Source organism: Trichogramma pretiosum, unplaced genomic scaffold (assembly GCF_000599845.2).
Source record: "Trichogramma pretiosum strain Unisexual culture from Peru unplaced genomic scaffold, Tpre_2.0 scaffold27, whole genome shotgun sequence".
Classification (NCBI taxonomy): Eukaryota; Metazoa; Arthropoda; class Insecta; order Hymenoptera; family Trichogrammatidae; genus Trichogramma; species Trichogramma pretiosum.
Window position 1 is genome coordinate 106,020 of NW_019641694.1, and position 19,158 is coordinate 125,177.

At 36.7% G+C, this 19,158-nt stretch overlaps 4 protein-coding genes across 4 annotated transcripts; 2 read left to right on the forward strand and 2 right to left on the reverse strand.

The window, feature by feature from the left end:
* Positions 1–42: 42 nt before the first annotated feature.
* LOC106648087 (SPRY domain-containing protein 7) lies at positions 43–1,755 on the forward strand. The gene is made up of 4 exons (XM_014364765.2): positions 43–406; positions 544–821; positions 896–998; positions 1,069–1,755. The coding sequence occupies exons 1-4, from the start codon at positions 289–291 to the stop codon at positions 1,164–1,166; spliced, it is 597 nt and encodes a 198-aa protein (XP_014220251.1). The 5' UTR covers positions 43–288; the 3' UTR covers positions 1,167–1,755.
* On the reverse strand, positions 1,700–7,374 carry LOC106648086 (heparan-sulfate 6-O-sulfotransferase 2). The gene is made up of 5 exons (XM_014364764.2): positions 6,643–7,374; positions 6,142–6,333; positions 5,586–5,986; positions 5,320–5,502; positions 1,700–4,834 (listed from the first exon to the last, which is right to left on the reverse strand). Exons 1-5 carry the CDS (start codon positions 7,031–7,033, stop codon positions 4,517–4,519), a joined length of 1,485 nt encoding a protein of 494 aa, XP_014220250.1. The 5' UTR covers positions 7,034–7,374; the 3' UTR covers positions 1,700–4,516.
* A 3,323-nt stretch (positions 7,375–10,697) lies between these two features.
* Positions 10,698–11,624, forward strand: LOC106660506. Its single transcript, XM_014383482.1, has 2 exons — positions 10,698–10,888; positions 10,978–11,624. The coding sequence occupies exons 1-2, from the start codon at positions 10,884–10,886 to the stop codon at positions 11,543–11,545; spliced, it is 573 nt and encodes a 190-aa protein (XP_014238968.1). The 5' UTR covers positions 10,698–10,883; the 3' UTR covers positions 11,546–11,624.
* Positions 11,625–11,929: 305 nt separating this feature from the next.
* LOC106660288 lies at positions 11,930–18,795 on the reverse strand. Its single transcript, XM_014383219.2, has 10 exons — positions 18,444–18,795; positions 18,091–18,253; positions 17,723–17,860; positions 17,053–17,177; positions 15,159–16,978; positions 13,856–15,113; positions 12,979–13,783; positions 12,695–12,896; positions 12,422–12,616; positions 11,930–12,351 (listed from the first exon to the last, which is right to left on the reverse strand). Exons 1-10 carry the CDS (start codon positions 18,793–18,795, stop codon positions 12,175–12,177), a joined length of 5,235 nt encoding a protein of 1,744 aa, XP_014238705.1. The 3' UTR covers positions 11,930–12,174.
* Positions 18,796–19,158: the final 363 nt, after the last annotated feature.

The window sequence follows — 19,158 nt, forward strand, 5'->3', positions numbered from 1 at the left end:
GAGGCGCTGCTACACAACACGCAGTTGAGTTAGAAACCAATAAGCGTCACACGCTCACGTACTGCGATACGTGATGTGATAGTAATGCGTTTTATTGAAATCTGACGTTTTGATTGTTGTCAAAAAGTTTTTAAATCATATAAAGATATATTGTATTGCGAACAAACTATTACTTTGTATGAAATGTGGAGAGTCTTTTCTCCGTTTCGGTAGCAACATAAGAGCTTCGCATCTGTATAAAGTGTTACAAGTAGTTGGCTCAAAAGTGTCAACACTTTTGCCTTTGACATGTTTATTGCTTCTTGCTTCAGAAATTGTTTCGACAGTTTCAGACTTGTATCTGCTCAACATGAAATGGAAAAAAAAGAAAGGGAAAATGTAATTTGCTTGGATGATGAATTTGCATGTAAGTGAATTTAATATCTTTTTCAAACCTTATAAGAGCATCAATCTTGTTAAATATCTAGTAGTTATCTTCATCTTTCTTACAAGCTTATATTACTTTCATTAAATTTTATATTTAACATCATTACTTCAATCCAGGTCAAGAAGTTGTTTTGTTAAAGAATGCTAGCAGAGTTTGTGGTCGCGGTGGAGTGCTGGGTAACGCTCCTCTTATTCAAAGTAAAAGTTATTTTGAAGTAAAAATACTGCAAGATGGATATTGGAGTGTTGGTATCGCATCAAGGTCTACAAATTTGGAATCTTGTGGGGGCGATGATAGTGAAAGCTGGTGTTTAGATTCGCTGGGAGAAGTTAAACACAATAAAGTGCAGATACATAAATTACAAAAAGAATCATTTCAAGAAGGAGATATTATTGTAAGCATTAAATTTTAAAAAACTTTTGCAAAATTATTTATTTAATAAGATTAAATCATAAATTCAATTTTTAGGGTGTCAGTTATGATCATGTAGAGTTGAACTTTTACTTGAATGGAAAATCTTTAGAAGTACCTGTGATTGGTATTAAGGGAACAACTTTTCCTGCTCTTCATGGTACAATTCATTTTGATTGATTTATTTTTTAATGATAATTTTCAACTCATAGTTCTTATCTTATTCACAGTTGACAATGGAGCAATTTTAGATCTGATTGTAGAAAATTTTGTGTACACACCTCCGATGGGCTTTGATAAAATTATGTTAGAGCAGTCATTGCTATAATGGAAGTGCTTTTTTGTCTTATTTAAAGCTTTTTTTTTATTAATTCTAAAAAAACATGACAGTGATAATAAGCATTTTTAGATGTATAACAGTTGCTGCATTTATTTAAAAATAGAAAAAGCCTAGTATTTATTGAAGTAAATACTGAAACATGCAAAAGATGCAAAAGATAATTACATTTTATTTAGCCTCTTAATTAGAAAATTGTTGATAATTACATAGAACAATAATAAGTGTTGATCTGAAAAGTCACAAGTTCCTTCTCTTCTTAATTTTATAAATACACAACATTTAACTTTCATGAAATGTAAAACACAAAATTGAAGAAAGCTTTAACAAATAATTAATCAATACTTATTATTTTACTATTTAGTGTGTCATTTAATTGCAATGTAAAACCATGCAAATGATACTAAAAAATATTTATGAAAAATACCAGAACCAGATTGAAGCAGAATATCTATTTTTTTTACAATACATATGTGAGAAATAAAAATATATTTAGGGAAAATGGAAAAAAAAACAAATTTGAATCCATTTTTGAATTTATTAAAAGATATACATAAAGAAACAAATTATCAATCTTTCATTTGTGATGTTTATTTGTATACCCAAGTCCTAAATATAATCATGTTAACATTCCATGAATGAATTTTTGTCAACTCAATGATTAGTAATACTTATTTTAAACATTACACTATTTACAATTTTTAAAATGGAATTTTCATTAATTACATTAGGCATATGTCATGTGTTCATTAATACTCCACTTTCATTTAATTCTTTTAGCAGTTTTAAATTTTGTATTTGATAATTCCATCATTGTTCTGAAAAAGTACAACATATTACATGGCTTAATTTTCATTGTTATCGTCGCATTTTTAATTATATTTTCATTTTTAATTACTTAAATGAATTCCCAACTTTCTATAATGTCTGATTACTTACTTTTCAATCTACAATTTTTAATTGCCAATATACTTGTTAATAAATATAAAATTTTCTTATGGCACTGTTGTTACATTTTTTACATTGGCTCAAATCATATGTGCAATATTTTTTTTGCTAAATGCAGTAAAAAGTGAATTGTTTCTTATTCAAATGACTGTAGAAACTTTTTATGAGTTTCTGGTGATACGAATCAAGATAAAGCATTGTAAAATTTTTACAACTGTACAAAAAGAATTTCAGAATGAGCAAAAAAATAAGTGTATCTTTGGTCCTTGAGATTAAATTTTTGGAATTCATTTTTAACTGTACAAAAACAAAAAATGGACACTGGTGGGTCAATTCACATTTCATGTAGAAATATAAAAAAAAATTTAATGATAATATCGTATTTTTAAGCATTGAGCAAAGTTCATTAGATGTGTATAAGTTGTTTGCAATAAAAAATTAGTTGATATTTGAAATACTTGAACTATTTTACGAAAATTGTATTTTCATGATATATCAGTTGATATATATTATCATTTTGGTAACATATAGAGTCTTATTGCACATACCAACATTTATTGTTGAGTATTCATTATTATCTTATGTTACTTTTTTTCGCATTAATTTTCAATGAATCAACTTTCTTAGATTGTTTATGTTTACAGGAATTTTAGCTGTTATGAGAGCCAAAATTCTTTTTACAGTATACTACTTACACTTAACGAGTGAATCACAATTTTAAAAACATAATTATGTCAATCTTAGGCTCAAATTTTCGAAGTATTTATCTTTTACAATAAATAAATATATTCATTTCGAAATACACTTTTAACTTCTACGCATCATAAACGATGACATTTTCTTACGTATACTAGATGTTAATAAAAATTTTTCATTTAAAATGAATTTCAAACAATAAAAATTTTTAACTGATAAAATCTCTGACTTCAAACTTCCTCGCTTCAATTTGAATATTTACAATTTCGATAATAAGTTTTAAAGCTTTGAGTATAAAATGTAGCCTATTTAATAATTACAATCAATGGTAAAGAATAAATCTAATTAAACCTTTAATCCTGAGATCTTTCAAGGCCCTAATTTTATCGGTGAGTAACAATTATCGATGCACATCGACACACACACAAGAGCAATATAAAAATTGATATAGTTGTACTGTTGAAAGATACTTAAATTTTACAAACTTCACAATAACATTTTAATTTGGAAGAATACAAGAAACTTCAAGTTGATTTGAATTATTAACAAGTTTGGTTTTAGTAAAATTGTATTCACTGATTACACAAATAATTTTTATCATTGCCTTGTCTTATTAATACTTTTAGAGTTGAAGATGATATATCAACATGTATCACAAATTTTAGGAGTATTCGATTGCATCAAAAAATGCATTGACAATTATTATGTAAAAACTTCCAAGTGGTACATGGTGAATTAATTCAATTACAACAATTAAAAATTTAGTTTCTTATTGAATAGAGTGATGGCACATTTTTAATTTGGATGGCAGATTATCGAAGTTGATTTAAATCTGTGAATATGGTCAAAATACTTCATATGACAGACCCTTGCATGACTCATAAATATTATGTGCGTATTTATGGAAGATCTTTGTAAAGATTTACAATTAAAATATTACAACTAAGTATTAAAAGCTCTTTCTCAAAAATCATTACAAATATCCCTTACGGATTCAAAATTTGAGATGTCGAAGGCAGCTTTACGTTAATTTTCAAATCCGTGACAAAGATTTTAAGCGATTTATTTTTCTTTAAAAATTTTACGTCATTAAATTGAAAAATACGAAGTTAAAATCTCACAAAACGCATTTTAATTTGTCATGATTATTCTGATTTCGGCATCTCTTTAATAACTGTTACAAACTCGCATCTAATATTGGGCCTATACTTATACAATTTTTCTTTGGTTTACCTGAAATTTTTTTTACAAGTACAATATTTGCTAATAGTACCTAGTCACAGAATTCTTTAAACCAGATCATTTTAGAAAATGTTTACAACTGTAGCACTAGTTTTTCTAATGAAGAGGATACCCCGAATCTAATGTGAAAATGAAAATGATTCTATTTTTCAAAAAATTTTCATAATGAATTTTATTCTGTTGTTTTTCAAGTCACTATAGAACTTTTTAAAAAACATTTATGAAAAATTTAATTTAATGTATTTAAACAAGTTCATTTTCATACTAGCTGCAGTATTCCCTTAAGTTGCAATACAATTCATTTTTTCGTCAGCTTTGCTATTTAAATTGATAAAAACATAATCTTAAGAAATGTAATTAGGCTGCATAAAACTTATTTCAATAAACTTTATACAAGTTAAAATCTATTTTTCACAATCTGCTTTTGTGATGATTATTTGTAATGCACAACAGTTTTAGTCAATGTCCGTTGTATCTTCTATCACAGAATCCCAATTAAATTCGGTGATGCTTTGTCGGGACGGCAGCTCCCCAAGATGTTGAAACCGTTTTACGAAATAAGGATCTCGATCGCGCAGATGTCGAAACCTTTGAAAGGCCAAAGTAGTTGCATACTCGTAAAGTTCAATATCTAACTTGTTGAGTTTTTCAATCGCATCTAATTGTTCTTTACTCAATTTTTCCATTGTTGCAGCACTAAGTGTTGTGTTATGCTGCTCAAATGCTACAGCAAATCTCATTCCAAAAGTTTCCTCGAATGAATATTGCCCCACCTGATAATAGTGACAATTTTAACAATATACATTCACATTTTTAACGAGATTAAAATATATTATATAAGACACAAAGAAAAAAAATCATTTCACAAATTTTAATTTCTTTTTCTGTTGATAATAAATGAGAGTATTATCTTGCATATTAAATAATCTACATGAAAATAAAAGTGTTTTCTTCAAGAAAATTTACATTTCTTGAAGATGTTAAATTAATCACTCTTAAAGATAATATTCATCAGAGATTCATAACATTTTAATTTTGTATAATCACAAAAACAAATGCATAAGTCATTGAGAAATGTTAGAGCACTTAAAGATAAAAATGTGTGAAAAATGTGATCATGGAGAAAGAGAAAAAAGGGTGTTAGTTGTTTTCATATGGATTAAAATGTGACAAATTATATGAATTTAAAAAAATGTATAAATTTTACAGCACTTGAATACAATTCTAATTAAATCAATTTTATATTTAAATGTTGTACCTTCTGATATTCTGTGAGCATAAAAAATGGCATATACTTCAAATTACGTTTTGCACTAGCTAACATGAGTCTATCTCGATCTGCTTTACTTAATGACGAATTGTTATAACAACCAACAAGTGATAGGTCGGCTAACATTCTTGTTTGTCGATTGTTAGCCAAATTGTTTGGACAGGCCATGAACTGCAATCGAACAGAAAAATGTGTTACAAAATTGATATGAATAGTTTTATAAATAATAACATATTATTTAACGTTTTAAGTACCTCTTCTAATGTTACTCCTTTCCAATTTGGGCCAGAATAGCATTGAGGTATTTTAGCTTCTGTGCCACCACACCAATGCCTAGCCCCTCTCCAAGTAGCTCCTCTTTGAACATGCTTAAATTCAGATAAATATCTTGCTACTGGATGGCGAATAATAGTAATGTAAAAATATCTCCTCTTATTATCTCCTTCAATCTTATTCAATTCAGAATCTACACAATTTATTAGTTCAGTCCAATCAGCATGTAAGCCACACTTCCAGCCTGTGGAATATCTAGAGAAAAGCCAATTTTCATTTTTATTTGGACGGAAGCAGAAGCAACGCTTTCGGCGCCTCTGACACGAGCATGGCCTTTGAAGATCAAGATCACGAACCAAGTGCTTACCAAATGAAGTACCACCTATCGAAGTACATAATTGGTCAGTTATTATATTACAAGATAAAGCCTTGAGAACTAATTTTGGAATAGATTTTAAACAAAACACTGAGTTACATGTTCTAAAATTAGCTCAAGTATATATAGACTGTTTAATATAGAAATGAATAAATACATACCAGTCTTTTGTATATGCAAGAAAACCATAACGTCATTAGCATTGATATCAAATTGGAAGGAATCATTGAGAAAGATACTATCATAGCCAAGATTTCCCTGAAGGCTTTGTAATTTAAAAACAGGATGTACAGGTACAACATTATTCTTCTCAGACTCCAGCGAATTAGATGGTAGGCCTAACATGTTATTATCTGTAACATTCATATAAACAAGGGAATATGTTGTTATCAAGGTAAAAAAAGTTTAATGCAAAGTAGAAACGTTTATTCAAACTATCTAAAGCGCGGCAGTTTTCCTCGTACAAGCAGTATCTTGTGTGCATGCGTATAAATCAAATGTCACGCGAGTAAGAAGAAGCAATCATGAAATTTCCAGTTAGATAAATACGAGGAAAAGCTCTTTAGTTTCTATAGAGCCAGGTCATAATTGCGTATTGTGGTAACGGTCAATACTGTGAAGAGTGCACGTAAGAAATCGATGCGCAAAGAAAGGGTACTCACGAGGTAGCAAAGGGTCCGAAGGGCCGATGAACCTCGCGGTGGACTCCTTTTCAGCGCTGCGGTCTCGCGAACTCAGAGCGCAAACGTGATCAGGGCAGAAGTAGCCAAGGTAGAGCATACCGGCCACGGCGAGCAGTATGCAAATGCCTATGACGGTCCGAAGCTTGTTGTTCGGCTGGCGAGCGGCCTCGTTGCCGAAGTTCATCATCGTCGCCGCCAGCTGCTGCTGCTCTCGTATTAACTGATCGTCGTCATCAACATCGGCGTCAGAAGTGGTGAGCAGCAGCCGCTCGTTGCCCGACGACGATAAAACGCCAATATCCCGAGCGATTCGTGCGTCGTTGTCTCCTTGTTTTTGTTGTTTTTTGATAATCGCGTTGCTCATTATCATCCTCCCGATGATGCTGCGTCTGGCGTTGGCCCACGCAGCTGGGGTGCATCGTGCATCTTAAATCTTAAACTCGACTCACAAATGAAGAGAGCGATCGCTAGAGACCAGTTGCTAATGCCAGCTGCACTGGATAAACTGCATGGCTTTTTTACGCGCGTGATTTGGCATGCACTCGCGGTCAGAAGTCACTTGTGAGAAAGTGTATAAACGAGGTATAGGTGCGTGTGCGTGTGTGCGCACACTATTAATAGTATGACGACGCGTCGAGGCCGAGCGCCGAGCCGAATTGTGCTGCTGCTGCGAGAGACGCGACGTCTGGGCAACGACTGAGCGGCCCGCCGCCGTAGCACATACACGACTCTGTGCGAAACTGCGCGACTGGAGGAGACAGCAGCGACGTGCTGCATTCGCACATAGAGGCGCGGAGAACGACGAGGTGGGAGGGAAGAAGAGGAAGGCAGCAAAGCCACGAGAGATCGCAGATAGACGACGGGCTCGGCGCTTGCCCCCTTTACGCTGCTCTGGGCACGGGTTTCTTTTGAAGAATTTTGGCTGCGGTTGATAAGTGCAGCACACAAGTTGGCAATGTATATAGCTTACCACCGTCTACTAACCCCTCCGGATATGTGTGCGCTTGGGCTACGTTGGTCGTCGCGCGGCTTCTCGGCTTCTCGCCACACGGATATATAGGCACATTCGGTATAATATGCGATTGTGTTTGCTCGTCGCTCTGTGTCGTGCACCGGAGGGCTTGGATTTCGCCTATATTGTCCCCAGACTATATGATCGGATGTAAACTGCACCTCAGGTAAACTACTCCATATACAGCTTTTTACAGCGGCAACAGCTCCGGCTGCGAGGGAAACGTTATTACGACTTGCAGACATAAGAGTGTGCGAACCTGAGTAAACTCATTCTCCTTTTTTTTTTTATAAGCGTATACTTTACGTTTAACGGAAATTCATAGGATCGATTGTTTCATGAGAAGCGACTACAGTTCCAATGAAACGAGTCCGCAATCGATTTATATTTTGGTGAATTTCCATTAACATATTCTGCCAAAAATACGCCTGCAGACAACAATAAGACGGCTGCAATCTCTTCGGCAGAGAGATAAAACATCGAGTAACACGAAAAACGTCTTTGCGGAGATAAAAACTGTTTCTAACCGGCGTCTCGTTTGATTAAGTCCAAACCCATTAGTGATTCCGAATCCTATTTATAGGCAGCCGTTCGATAACGAATTGCCACTAATTAAGTCGTATCGATGTAATTATCTTGAGAAGAAGGCAGAAATTTGGCCAATTTTATAAGCTATGTGTAGGTGATTGGTCTCGACTCGCGACACAGTTTGACGAACGACTCATTCGGTGGATCGGCTCATATGTTATTGAGAGATTTGTATGTTTTATTTTTCTAAGCTCCTACACCGGAGTCTTTAGCTCGTCGGAACTTTATAGCCGGGGAAATAAAAGTTTTTTCGCTGCATAGGCATCTATGTAAAGCTATTGCGCAACTGAACTACATTTCTGAAATGCGATCATGCTCGGAATGTCGAAAAGTCTCAAGTATTCTGCAAGAGATGTACAGAACGCATAAAGACGTTTAAATCCTCGTCGCGTCTCCTTAAAAGCGAGCAAAACACTCGAGACGGCATAGCGGCAACGCAGAGCTGCTCGTATATATAGCGTCGAGCTGCAGCAAAAACGAAAATATTCAGTCGCGCAGAGAGTTACTCGGATACGTACTTCAACTTTGCTATATGCGGAAAAATTGCGGCTTACGTGTAGTCATATGAACACATCCCAAATAGATGAGGTATTATGCGACTGAGCTTCGATATGCAATTTCAAACGGATCGTTATACATGTCGAGTAATTACAATTTCTAGTCCGCGTACTCCGCTCATGAATTTTCCATCTGGAGAGTTGGAAAAAGCTCTGCTCTACATTCTATTTTTGCTTTATCGTATTATTAATTTGATCTGCAGCCGCAGCTATAAATGAAATATCGAATTCATGTCGTTTGCGAGCTGTGCGAGCGTCGAATTCGATCGATGGCACGCGTCGGCTACTATAAAGCTCGCAAAATTCGAAGCCCTTTTTTGCATTTGCAAGTGTAATTATGTAGCGCTTGTTCCAAGCTTTTTATGCGCGTTCACGATCGCGTAAACTAAAACTGGCATCAATTTAGCGGATTAAGTGAGAAATTATGCGGGACGCGCGCAGCTATAGCAAATGTTCAGCTAACGAAGCTCCATTGAGCTGGCGGGCGCGCAGCACGAGTCCAGAATTGATCCTCGAATTACTTATATATAGCGGGCCATCGCGTATATCTGCATTCATCGGCGTCGCCGCCGCCGTCGCCCCGTCGTGTACTGCTCTCTATTATTAGAGTGTAAAAAGGGTGCAGTGAATATAAGACCGGCGCTACGGTGAATACAAGGCTGTGCCTGGGAGCGACCTTTTTCTATCGTTTTCTTATGTACACGCAGCGGCATCGTCGAGCGTCGCAGTCGACGTCGTGCAGCCCTGTCGTCGAGAGGACCCTACAATCTTGCCCGGTCTCTCTTTTCATTCCTATATAAAATGTACACTCGCGCACACATAGACATGCGGACACATTACAGAGGCTCCTCTTGTATATTCTCAGGCGCGCTCTTTGCTTTATTGAGTATACAGTCGGGTTCTTTGACACATGTCCTCTCTCTCTCTCTCTCCCGCTTCTTCTTTTTCTTCTTCTGTGTTACGTTTCGTTTCAAGTGCAGCACGTATAGCACGTACACTCGTCGCCTCTGTACATACACATACATAGATATATGTGTATGCACACGCGAAGCACTTGTGCTCCCTGCTTTTTTTGTTGCCACTCGCCCGCGCGCGTCTCTGCATCAGCGGCAACTTTCTATCTCGTTTTATTGCTCGCTCTCTGCAGCCGAGAGAATCGTCGGAAAATACTCCCTGTAGTGTATATGCATTGCGACTCGCACTTCAAGTACGCGCACGACGACACACGCACGCACATCCAGCTATGTATGCGCGTAATGCACTTATGTGAGAAAATTTCACCTACGCACTTATCCGGCTCGTTCGAGCGAGCGAATTTCGTGCAAATAATCGCCAACCTGCCCTGGCAAATTATTCAACATGAGATAATCACGACTGCATGTATTTGCTCAAGGGTATTTTATCATCTTACACTTATTATAATTTTTTACACTATGAGAGCGTCCGTATAAAATATTATAACAAGCATCTCACTGTAATCTTTGTAATTTGTTCTTCAGTTCTCTTTTATTTTTTACTATCGACATTTTCTCGACCCCATCCAGTAAAATTTTTTTTTACATATGCGATTGTAGGCGATTTATATGTAAGAACGTGATATTTTTTCAGTGGATATTAAAAAAAAAAGAAATACTTCCAATATATACAGCGTATTACTCATGGAAAAATGTTGACAATCAATATATTTCGAAGTTCAACCTTTTTATTGTTATCAGTGTATACCATATTTTGCTCTTGCAAATATTTTGAAACTGCCGCCAAAATCGCATCTGTGACGAGTGGCGACACTGTGCAGATTACAGACCGCAACTTGTTTCGCACACTAGTCAACTTCACGGTTATTATTATTAGTGTTATTGTGTAGCAGTGTTTCTGAATCGTCTGTCTCAAAGTGTCATTCTTAAGAGAAATTAGAGCATTCTGCTATTTGTTTTGTGTTTTAAATTGTGAATTTCTATCAATTATTGTTGCAATTACTGATATTATACACTGTGTAAATACTTTACTTGCTAATCATTAAAGATCAAAGTATTGAGTGAAAAATATATATTTCAAGTCTCAAAATGAGGTAAATTTTTCTTTCAAGTTTAATATACACATCATCATTTGATATAATGCACAACACTATTTAATTTTTATTTTCTTTTTAATTTTCAGCTTCACTGCAGAAGATGTTTTGGAAGATAGAATTGCTGAATTGGAGAAGAGAATTTATGGTTTAGACATGAAAAAAGGAATAGAAACCTCGTTGCCAGACAGCAGCATTATAGATAATTATAATTCTGCTTATACGCTGATAACCTCAGCCTTGTCGGGCAGAGAAAAAATTAATTCACTTATTCAACGATTACCAGAACTAGAGAGCTTCACAGAAACTGATTTTGAACCATCCGATTTAAATACAGATATGAAAGTAGAATATATTTTAGCAGTAGAACCAGAAATAAGACAAACCGTAGAACAATTTAATCAATTAAAAGAGTTGCTGTCAGTGCTGGATAGTAATTCTTTGTCAAATTTACCAGAAATGGAAGAGAGACTGCATAAAGTATCATTAAAATATATTGAAATTGCAGATGACGTAGAGCAAGTAAATAGTGAAACCAGGGAAATGATATCCAGGTACAACGAAATTATGTTGAATATTTCCAAAACATTAATTATTTTAGACGATGAAGTATCTAAATTTGAAAAAGCGGCTGAGCCCAAGAAAATATTGGATTAAATAAATATAACGCCTTAGTTTGTAAGAATGAGATTATATTTTAACAGTGTTATAATAATTAAATACCTTGGTTTTACAAAAAAATTTAAGGACTTTTATTATTTGTATGTTATAAAATATTTTCACATATAGTAATGACTAAATATAAATTATTTAATATTTTATAATAAAATAACTATAACAATTTACTTAATTTCATTAAACGCTATCATTTTATATACATCATCTTTCATGACTTTTTTTTCACAGAAATCAAAATCTAAGGATTCTCAAAAATAATCTCTCCTGCTTCTGCAATAAATCAACTTATTTTACATATTTTTTTACTAGTTTAATGTGTAAAAATTGATATAGAATATAATTTTTCATATTCTAAGGCTATTGGCTATATTTTATACATTATTTACATCAGTTTGCCGAAGCTCGAGTATAATAATCAATTAGTTGAATTTGAAACATTTTTCATTGTTGGATTTTTCGAAAAAATAGTAAAATAAATTTTGGCACGTGAAAACTTCGACATCAAAGTCCTATCACGAATGCATAATCTTATTTCTTGATAAAAAGATTTATGTCTAACTTTATACAGATGTTCATTAATTTTTCTCTTCAAATTGAATCTATTGAGTTTACAGTGCTGGCACAGAATTTCGCAGCCACGAAAGAGCCGGTGCTAAACTCGAGTAGATTGCAGGGTGTCCCCTCGAACACCGACTATGATGACTGAGTAAACCTTGAATTTCCCATCTGCCGGTATCGTTTTCCAATTTGCCGTTTACGCACATAAGCGGTGCTCCTTCATCGTTCTATAAAAATATTTTTTATCATTAAATATCGTTAATTAAGGGTTTAAAAATTATTTATAAGTCAACTCACATAACAAGGTCCCTTATCGCTATCGGTATACCCAGCACATATGTGATCTTTCCTGATGAAGCCTGCGTAATGGCTTGTTGCATTGCACTCCTCAGAATTGTAAGTTGGAATGGGCAAGAATTTCAGATATTGTTGCAAATTCATGTCTCCGTCCATAGGGAATCCCCAACCGGCAGTAACGCATAATTGTTGAGGCTATAATATTGAAAAAAATGCACTGTAATTGTCTATTTTTATTGAATATTTTTACTGTAATTTCTGTTCATGGTATACCGTGATCGTTTGGGTTGGTAAACACGCTGCACTAACGTTCGCTGAGAAGACCATTGGTTCTTCCAGTACAATCAGGGCTATATCATTATTATATAAAAATTGATTATATTTGACTTGAGGGTAAGGCACAATATTTTTGACTTGAAGCGGTTTCAATAGATTACCGCCGACAAATAGCTGCCATCCAGTACTTTGTCTTAAACTAAAAATAAAAATTTAATCGTCAGTTCAAAATTGTCTATTTTTAGCTAATTTTTATGATGATGATACTTTTTCAATTTTACCTATGAATACAGGAGTAACTAGCTAAAGCATGCATGGGACTGAGTACACTAGCTGTACAAGCAGTTCCATGTTTTGGTTCCTTCAATAAAGCAACGCTGGACCACTGGCCTGCGCCAACTGGAGTGCCTCCAGCAAGTCTCGCAGAGTGTCCGACGTTCTCGTGAGATCCACACGTGAATTCTTGACACGAAACGCTGACGATTTTTTCAGACTTACAATCACTCGTTTTTTCGAAATTAGACAAGAAGGGTTTGTTGGGATTGGCATTAGCTAGAAGTTTAACGAACTTTTCATTCGTGCTCTGTTCGACATACACAGTTGAATCAGCTGCAGCGAATCCTAAACTTTTGCAATAAATATCGCTAAATTTAGATGACCATTCATCCGAGCAAACGTGCCTGTATTCATCACTTGATTGCTTGATTCTTATGAGATAGTTGCGATTGGAAGCATCGCTATTGATTTCTGTGGCGACGGATGAATTTCTGTTAAAACCACCCCTCAAGCAATTCCATTCATCGGATCGGTCCGGGCAATTGTCAATGCCATCGCACATTTGTTCAGTTGGAATACATCCACCAGTTTCACATTTGAATTGATCCACAGAACATTCGCACAATTTTTCGTCTTCTCCATCGACACATTCGGATATTCCATTGCAGCGCCAAGTCAATGGTACACACCATTTTTCAGTAGGACATAGGTACTCGTCGTTACTGCAGCTTTCAGAGCACGAATATTCATCGGAATGATCTTCGCAATCTGGGCGACCGTCGCACTTCCACAGAGAGGGAATACATCTTCCTGTAAAGTAAGAGGAAAAACAATTAATTTTTATGTTGAAAAGACATTTTCATAAACAAGTGAGTACTTTACCATCAGGACATTCAAATTCATCGAAATTGCAGGTCCAATTACCGCAGTTTTTCTCATCACTACCGTCATTACAATCGACTATGCCATTACATACTAAATTTCGCTTCAGGCACTGACCGCTTGCACATTGGAAATTTCCAGGACAGCCTTCTTCTTCGCAATTCAGTTCGTCTGACCCATCAGAGCAATCATTTTCTGAATCACACTTAGCCGAGAGATTCACACAGTAAGCTCCATCTCTCGAAGTTCCATTCACACACTGGAATTGACCACTTGAACACTTGGAAAGAAGTACTCGCGTAGTACTTTCGACTTTGACGAAGCTCGGTTCGCTTTGTTCAGTCATCTTTTCGATTAATTTTTCGGTACTCGTAATTATTTCTCGTTCTGAAGTTAATGTACTTTCTGGTTTTAAAGTTACATTTTCTTCGGCTTCCATTGGCATAATTGTTGTCATAAAAGGTTGATTTCGTGGTGTCATTTCTGGTTCGTCGATATCTTCATTGACAGGAATAAAGGTTGGGACTTGACTGGTAATGGAAACGACACTCTCTGTGTCACTTGAGTTATCACTAATGTCGATCGTTTCTTTACTGGTATTGTCAACTGGGGTTTCCATTGTCGTCATTGTTACTTCCATATCAACTTCGCTGAGATCCAGTTCTTTTTGTTTTTTACTTTTCATTTTCTGATCATCTTGAACATTATTTATCAATTCCATCGTTGGAGCTAAAGTATCAATATTGGAATCACTTCTTTCTGTCGATTGTGGCATGTATATCATAGTTTGTGGTGTAGTGTCATCTGGAATCATTTCAGAGACAGGTTTTATATCTAAATTCATAGCTTTGTCCATTTCAAACATTTCAACAAAATCGTTGATGATGGTGGTTGTTTCTGGTTCCATCTCAACGATTTCACTATCTTTCATAGTTGTTGTTTCTACGGTTTGATCCATTGTGGACGTCATAGTTGTTCCAACTTGTTGTTCTAATTTATTAACTTCAGTCGTTGACAGTTCCTCGGGCATCACTGGAATTTGAGCTGTAGTAGTTCCCTCAGAATGCGACATCAACGGTTCTATAGTAGTAGTGATACTTTCTTTATCTAAATTTTGGAAAACTGATTGAGTAGTTCTATCGATACTTTCAGTCGTTGATATATCGAGTTGTATTTCGAAAGGCATTATGGGAATTTGAGAAGTCATGCTTGCATCTTCTGAATGATCACGATATCCACTCTCAGTTGAAGTAGACACCTCTTGAGATAAAGATTTATTTATACGTTCGCTATCGACTTTAGCATTAATGTAATCAACGCTTTTATGCTCTTTGTACGATTTTTGAGTTTTTTTATCGTTCTTCTTGACGTTCTTCGAAACATTAATGTCATTGCTTCCGATAGGATCATCGATAATATTGTTATACTGATCGTCAGCGCTTTCTTCGCTCTTTTTTAATGACTCAACATTGTTTTTTGACATATTGATGTCAACTGATAAAGATGATAATGTGGATAACTCCGGTTCTGCAGTATGTTTTGGTGTAATAGCGAGCTCAGACTTAAGGTCTGACGATGGCTCTGGCTCTGCTGCTGGTTCCGGTTCAGCGGCTGGCTCCGGCTCAGCAACCGTTTCTGGTTCTGCAGCAGATTTTGGCTCTGCAGCCGTTTCTGGCTCTAGTTTAGCTTCAGGTTCAGCGGCAGGTTCTGGCTCTGCAGATGGCTCCGGCTCCGCCGATGGTTCTGGCTCTGCAGATGGCTCGGGCTCCGCCGATGGTTCTGGCTCGGCAGATGGCTCCGGCTCTGCTGCCGGTTCTGGTTCGGATTTTGGTACAGATTCTGTTGTTAGATCTGCCTTCATCGACGGTTCTGATTCTAAAGCCGAAACCGGTTCAGGCTTAGCTTCAGGCTCAGCTGCCGGCTCCGGCTCCGCTGCTGGCTCTGGCTCTGCAGATGGCTCCGGCTCTGCCGATGGTTCCGCTGCTGGCTCTGGCTCCGCCGATGGTTCTGCTGCTGGCTCTGGCTCCGCCGATGGTTCTGCTGCTGGCTCTGGTTCTGCAGATGGCTCCGGCTCTGCCGATGGTTCCGCTGCTGGCTCGGGCTCCGCCGATGGTTCCGCTGCTGGCTCTGGCTCTGCTGCTGGTTCTGGCTCCGCTGATGGTTCTGGTTCTGCCGATGGTTCCGGTTCTGCAGAAGGTTCAGGCTCTGCGGCTGGCTCTGGTACTGCAGATGGCTCTGGCTTTGCGGACGGTTCCGCTGCTGGCTCAGGCTCCGCAGATGGTTCTGGTTCTGCCGATGGTTCCGGTTCTGCAGAAGGTTCAGGCTCTGCAGACGGTTCAGGCTCCGCAGATGGCTCTGGCTCTGCAGATGGCTGTTGTTCATTTTCATGCACTGGGACTTTTTCGTCAATCTTATCAAAGTCTAACCAATCATCCGATGGCTTTCCAAAACTTCTTCCATCACCGAAACTTATATCGCTGAGAGCACTTTCTTGAATACATTGCAAACCACTTTTATCCAACTCTTTACCATTTGGACACAGACACACGAATTTTCCTTCTTCTGAGTCATATTTACAACTGTCACTACATTTCAACATTCCAGACCGACACTCGTCAACTAAGGGTGAAATCATTACTCGGTTCACGTGATATCTTGATAAACGACTCCCATTTTCTTGGAAATTTTTTTCAAGATAACTTAGGTTATCCTCGGGTTTCTCAAAAGTAGGTTCATGAACCCTAAATTTCACCTCACCATCTTCGGATATGGAATAAATTTTTACCGATGGTTCTTTATTATTTACACGTAACGCTCTGGCTATGGCCAATTCAATATCTTCGGCAATTGATCTGTAAACTCTAGACGTTGCAACCTCCATACTAGGGTCCCAAGCCAAATTATCAAACGTAATAACTCCTTGAAGTGCTTGCGGTACGATTTTGTAAAAAGTTTCATCGGTCGTTGGCCACGATGCTGTTGTGATTTCGAATGGCGGTGGACTAGGAGGAGGGTTTTTTGATTTTTCTCTACTTCCTGCAACGTTGATGTCGCCTGACTGTGAATAACTTTTTTGATTTTCTTTTGAATAATTTTGTGCCATTGGGTTATCTATTACACCAGCTGAATTTAAAAAAGTTTTTTATTAAACATTTGTAATACTTTAAACAAATTAGTCAAAGAATTTTCATACTTACTGCCGATTAAAATGCCCAAAATAAGGAGAGCTGTTAAAGCGATGAATGCAATTACCCAGCATGCTACTCGTTTCCAATTGATGCCAGTGACCCGTTTGTCTTTAGTCAAATAAAGTTTCTCACCTCTGAAAAAATAAAAAAGATATATACTCTAGATAGATTTACATAGTGATAAGTACAATTGAAAAAAGTGTTCATGTCCAATGAAGCATTTTTATGTACAGCTGTGCAGTGAATCAATGTCAGCATGTTGTTTGCATATTAATAGCCTTTTCACTATTGTTAAACTGATTGCACCTGTCCAACCAAAAGTGCGTATTTATTCATTTATATTTGTGTGGTTATATATTGAGATTCGTTTGGTGCTTGAGCGTCGGTAAACCATGACGTTTCGTTTTAGTAATAAAAATGTTCATTCATATAGTAGAGTCACATGTACCAGGATGCTTTTTTATGAATAACAGTCTAGTTTGAGTTTTTATAGAAAGATCTAAACTAGAAATGTCTTTCTAGTATCAATTTTAAACCTCGAAACATACCTGATATAATATCTAATACCCTATATAATATTAAAGCCAGTTAGTGTAAAATAATATTGGATTATTGTACTATATATAATCCAAGTGTTGATTGAAATAATTGCACGAAGCATCCCATGGCATAAAAATACCTGAGAGCGTTCAGCCAATGGGAATAGTCGACTAGTCCGGCGGCCGGGTCTCTCAGGCTGAGTCCCTCGCGGCCAACACCCGGACCCAAATCGAATCTGACTCCAGCTACAGTAGTTTCGACCTCTGTTTCGGGGAATCTGCCAGTTTATGGGGTCATAATAACTAATCATAAGTACCTCTCAACAAAACTTTGCAATAGTCAAATCTTAAATCTCGAAAAACGGAATAAATTAAACTTGCGTGAATTTATTGAAGTAATATTTACTCTTTTCTTCAGAGTTGTCAATTTCAGTCAAGTCAAAGAACATCGTGTCAAAAGTCAAAAATAGTACTTAAATAATACGTGTATAATAAAGCAACTTTATACCTCATATATTTCTTATGTTCATTGACAGGTACGAAGTATTGTTCATAAGGATCGACCGGCACGCAGGCTTCCTTATTTTTCGCTTGATGATTATTGGAATGAGGTTTCATCGAAATAAGCTCAAGGTTCACGGCTTCAATCTGTTCTTTTTTATCGTTAACATCTGAAAAGAATAAAAAAAAAACAAGTAAATTACAATTTTTATTTATAATTAAAATATAAGTATTGCTGGAATTCTCGCAAAATTACTAAACTATCTTGCGAAAGGCAATATGCTGACAATTACTTCATATCGCTAGAAAAATTAAACTGGAGATGCTGCAAGACGAGATAGCTTGATTACGATTGCTTACCATTATTGGTGATACTCGTGACGGTGGTATTGAGAAAACTGTTGTCGTTATTGTTGCCATTGCTGTGCACGCCGTTTAACTTGGGCCTGGGTGTATCCCCATTGGCGACGCCGCTGTCATTTTCTTCGGGCAGGTCGATTTTCTTCTCACCGTTTAGTTTGACGGTGGAATTGGCACTAGTGCCATTCGTGACAGAGTGATTGGCGCCGCCGTTTTCCCCGATGGTGATGGTGGTGCCTCCGTTGGATGTTTGCTGCTGCTGCTGCTGCTGCTGCTGATCATTGCCTTTTTTCGTGTCCTCATCGTGGCTGAAGGCTGGATTGTCGGTGCCGCCGCTACCGTCCTCCGTCATGTTGGTTGCAGCGTCTTGCGTGCGTCAGTGCCGAAAGCGAGAACGACGATCTCGTTCTTCCACGTCTTCTCACCCACACGACCAACCGCTTCGAACTCGCTTATCTATAGTCATGCGTTGTGGCTTGAAATCTGCAAAAAATCGGTTTGAGTTAATATTTTTTTAATTCGTACATGAGATGTATATTTATATAGTCATTATAAATATAGCGAAGGAATTAAAAATTGAAAAGTAAGAAAAGGAGGCCTCAGAGATTCGGAGCATCAACGAGTCAGGAGGGAATTACACAGTCCAAGGAACTCATAGCACGCAACAACACACATACACGCAGGCAGGCTACTCGCACCGAGCTGCGAAGAGTTG

Bases quoted from the DNA above. Each gene is read 5' to 3' on its own strand.
- LOC106648087 (XM_014364765.2), top strand. From the start codon at position 289: ATGTTTATTGCTTCTTGCTTCAGAAATTGTTTCGACAGTTTCAGACTT. The intron at 407-543 runs GTAAGTGAATTT...ACTTCAATCCAG, and splicing joins CTTGGATGATGAATTTGCAT to GTCAAGAAGTTGTTTTGTTA. The intron at 822-895 runs GTAAGCATTAAA...TTCAATTTTTAG, and splicing joins TTCAAGAAGGAGATATTATT to GGTGTCAGTTATGATCATGT.
- LOC106660288 (XM_014383219.2), bottom strand. From the start codon at position 18,795: ATGACGGAGGACGGTAGCGGCGGCACCGACAATCCAGCCTTCAGCCAC. The intron at 17,861-18,090 runs GTATAAAGTTGC...ATAAACTGGCAG, and splicing joins GAACATAAGAAATATATGAG to ATTCCCCGAAACAGAGGTCG. The intron at 15,114-15,158 runs GCTAAAGTCGAT...TTATCTCAAGAG, and splicing joins AAAGCGTTGATTACATTAAT to GTGTCTACTTCAACTGAGAG.
- LOC106648086 (XM_014364764.2), bottom strand. From the start codon at position 7,033: ATGATAATGAGCAACGCGATTATCAAAAAACAACAAAAACAAGGAGAC. The intron at 6,334-6,642 runs GTGAGTACCCTT...TGAATGTTACAG, and splicing joins TTCGGACCCTTTGCTACCTC to ATAATAACATGTTAGGCCTA. The intron at 5,503-5,585 runs GTACTTAAAACG...GTTCGATTGCAG, and splicing joins AAGGAGTAACATTAGAAGAG to TTCATGGCCTGTCCAAACAA.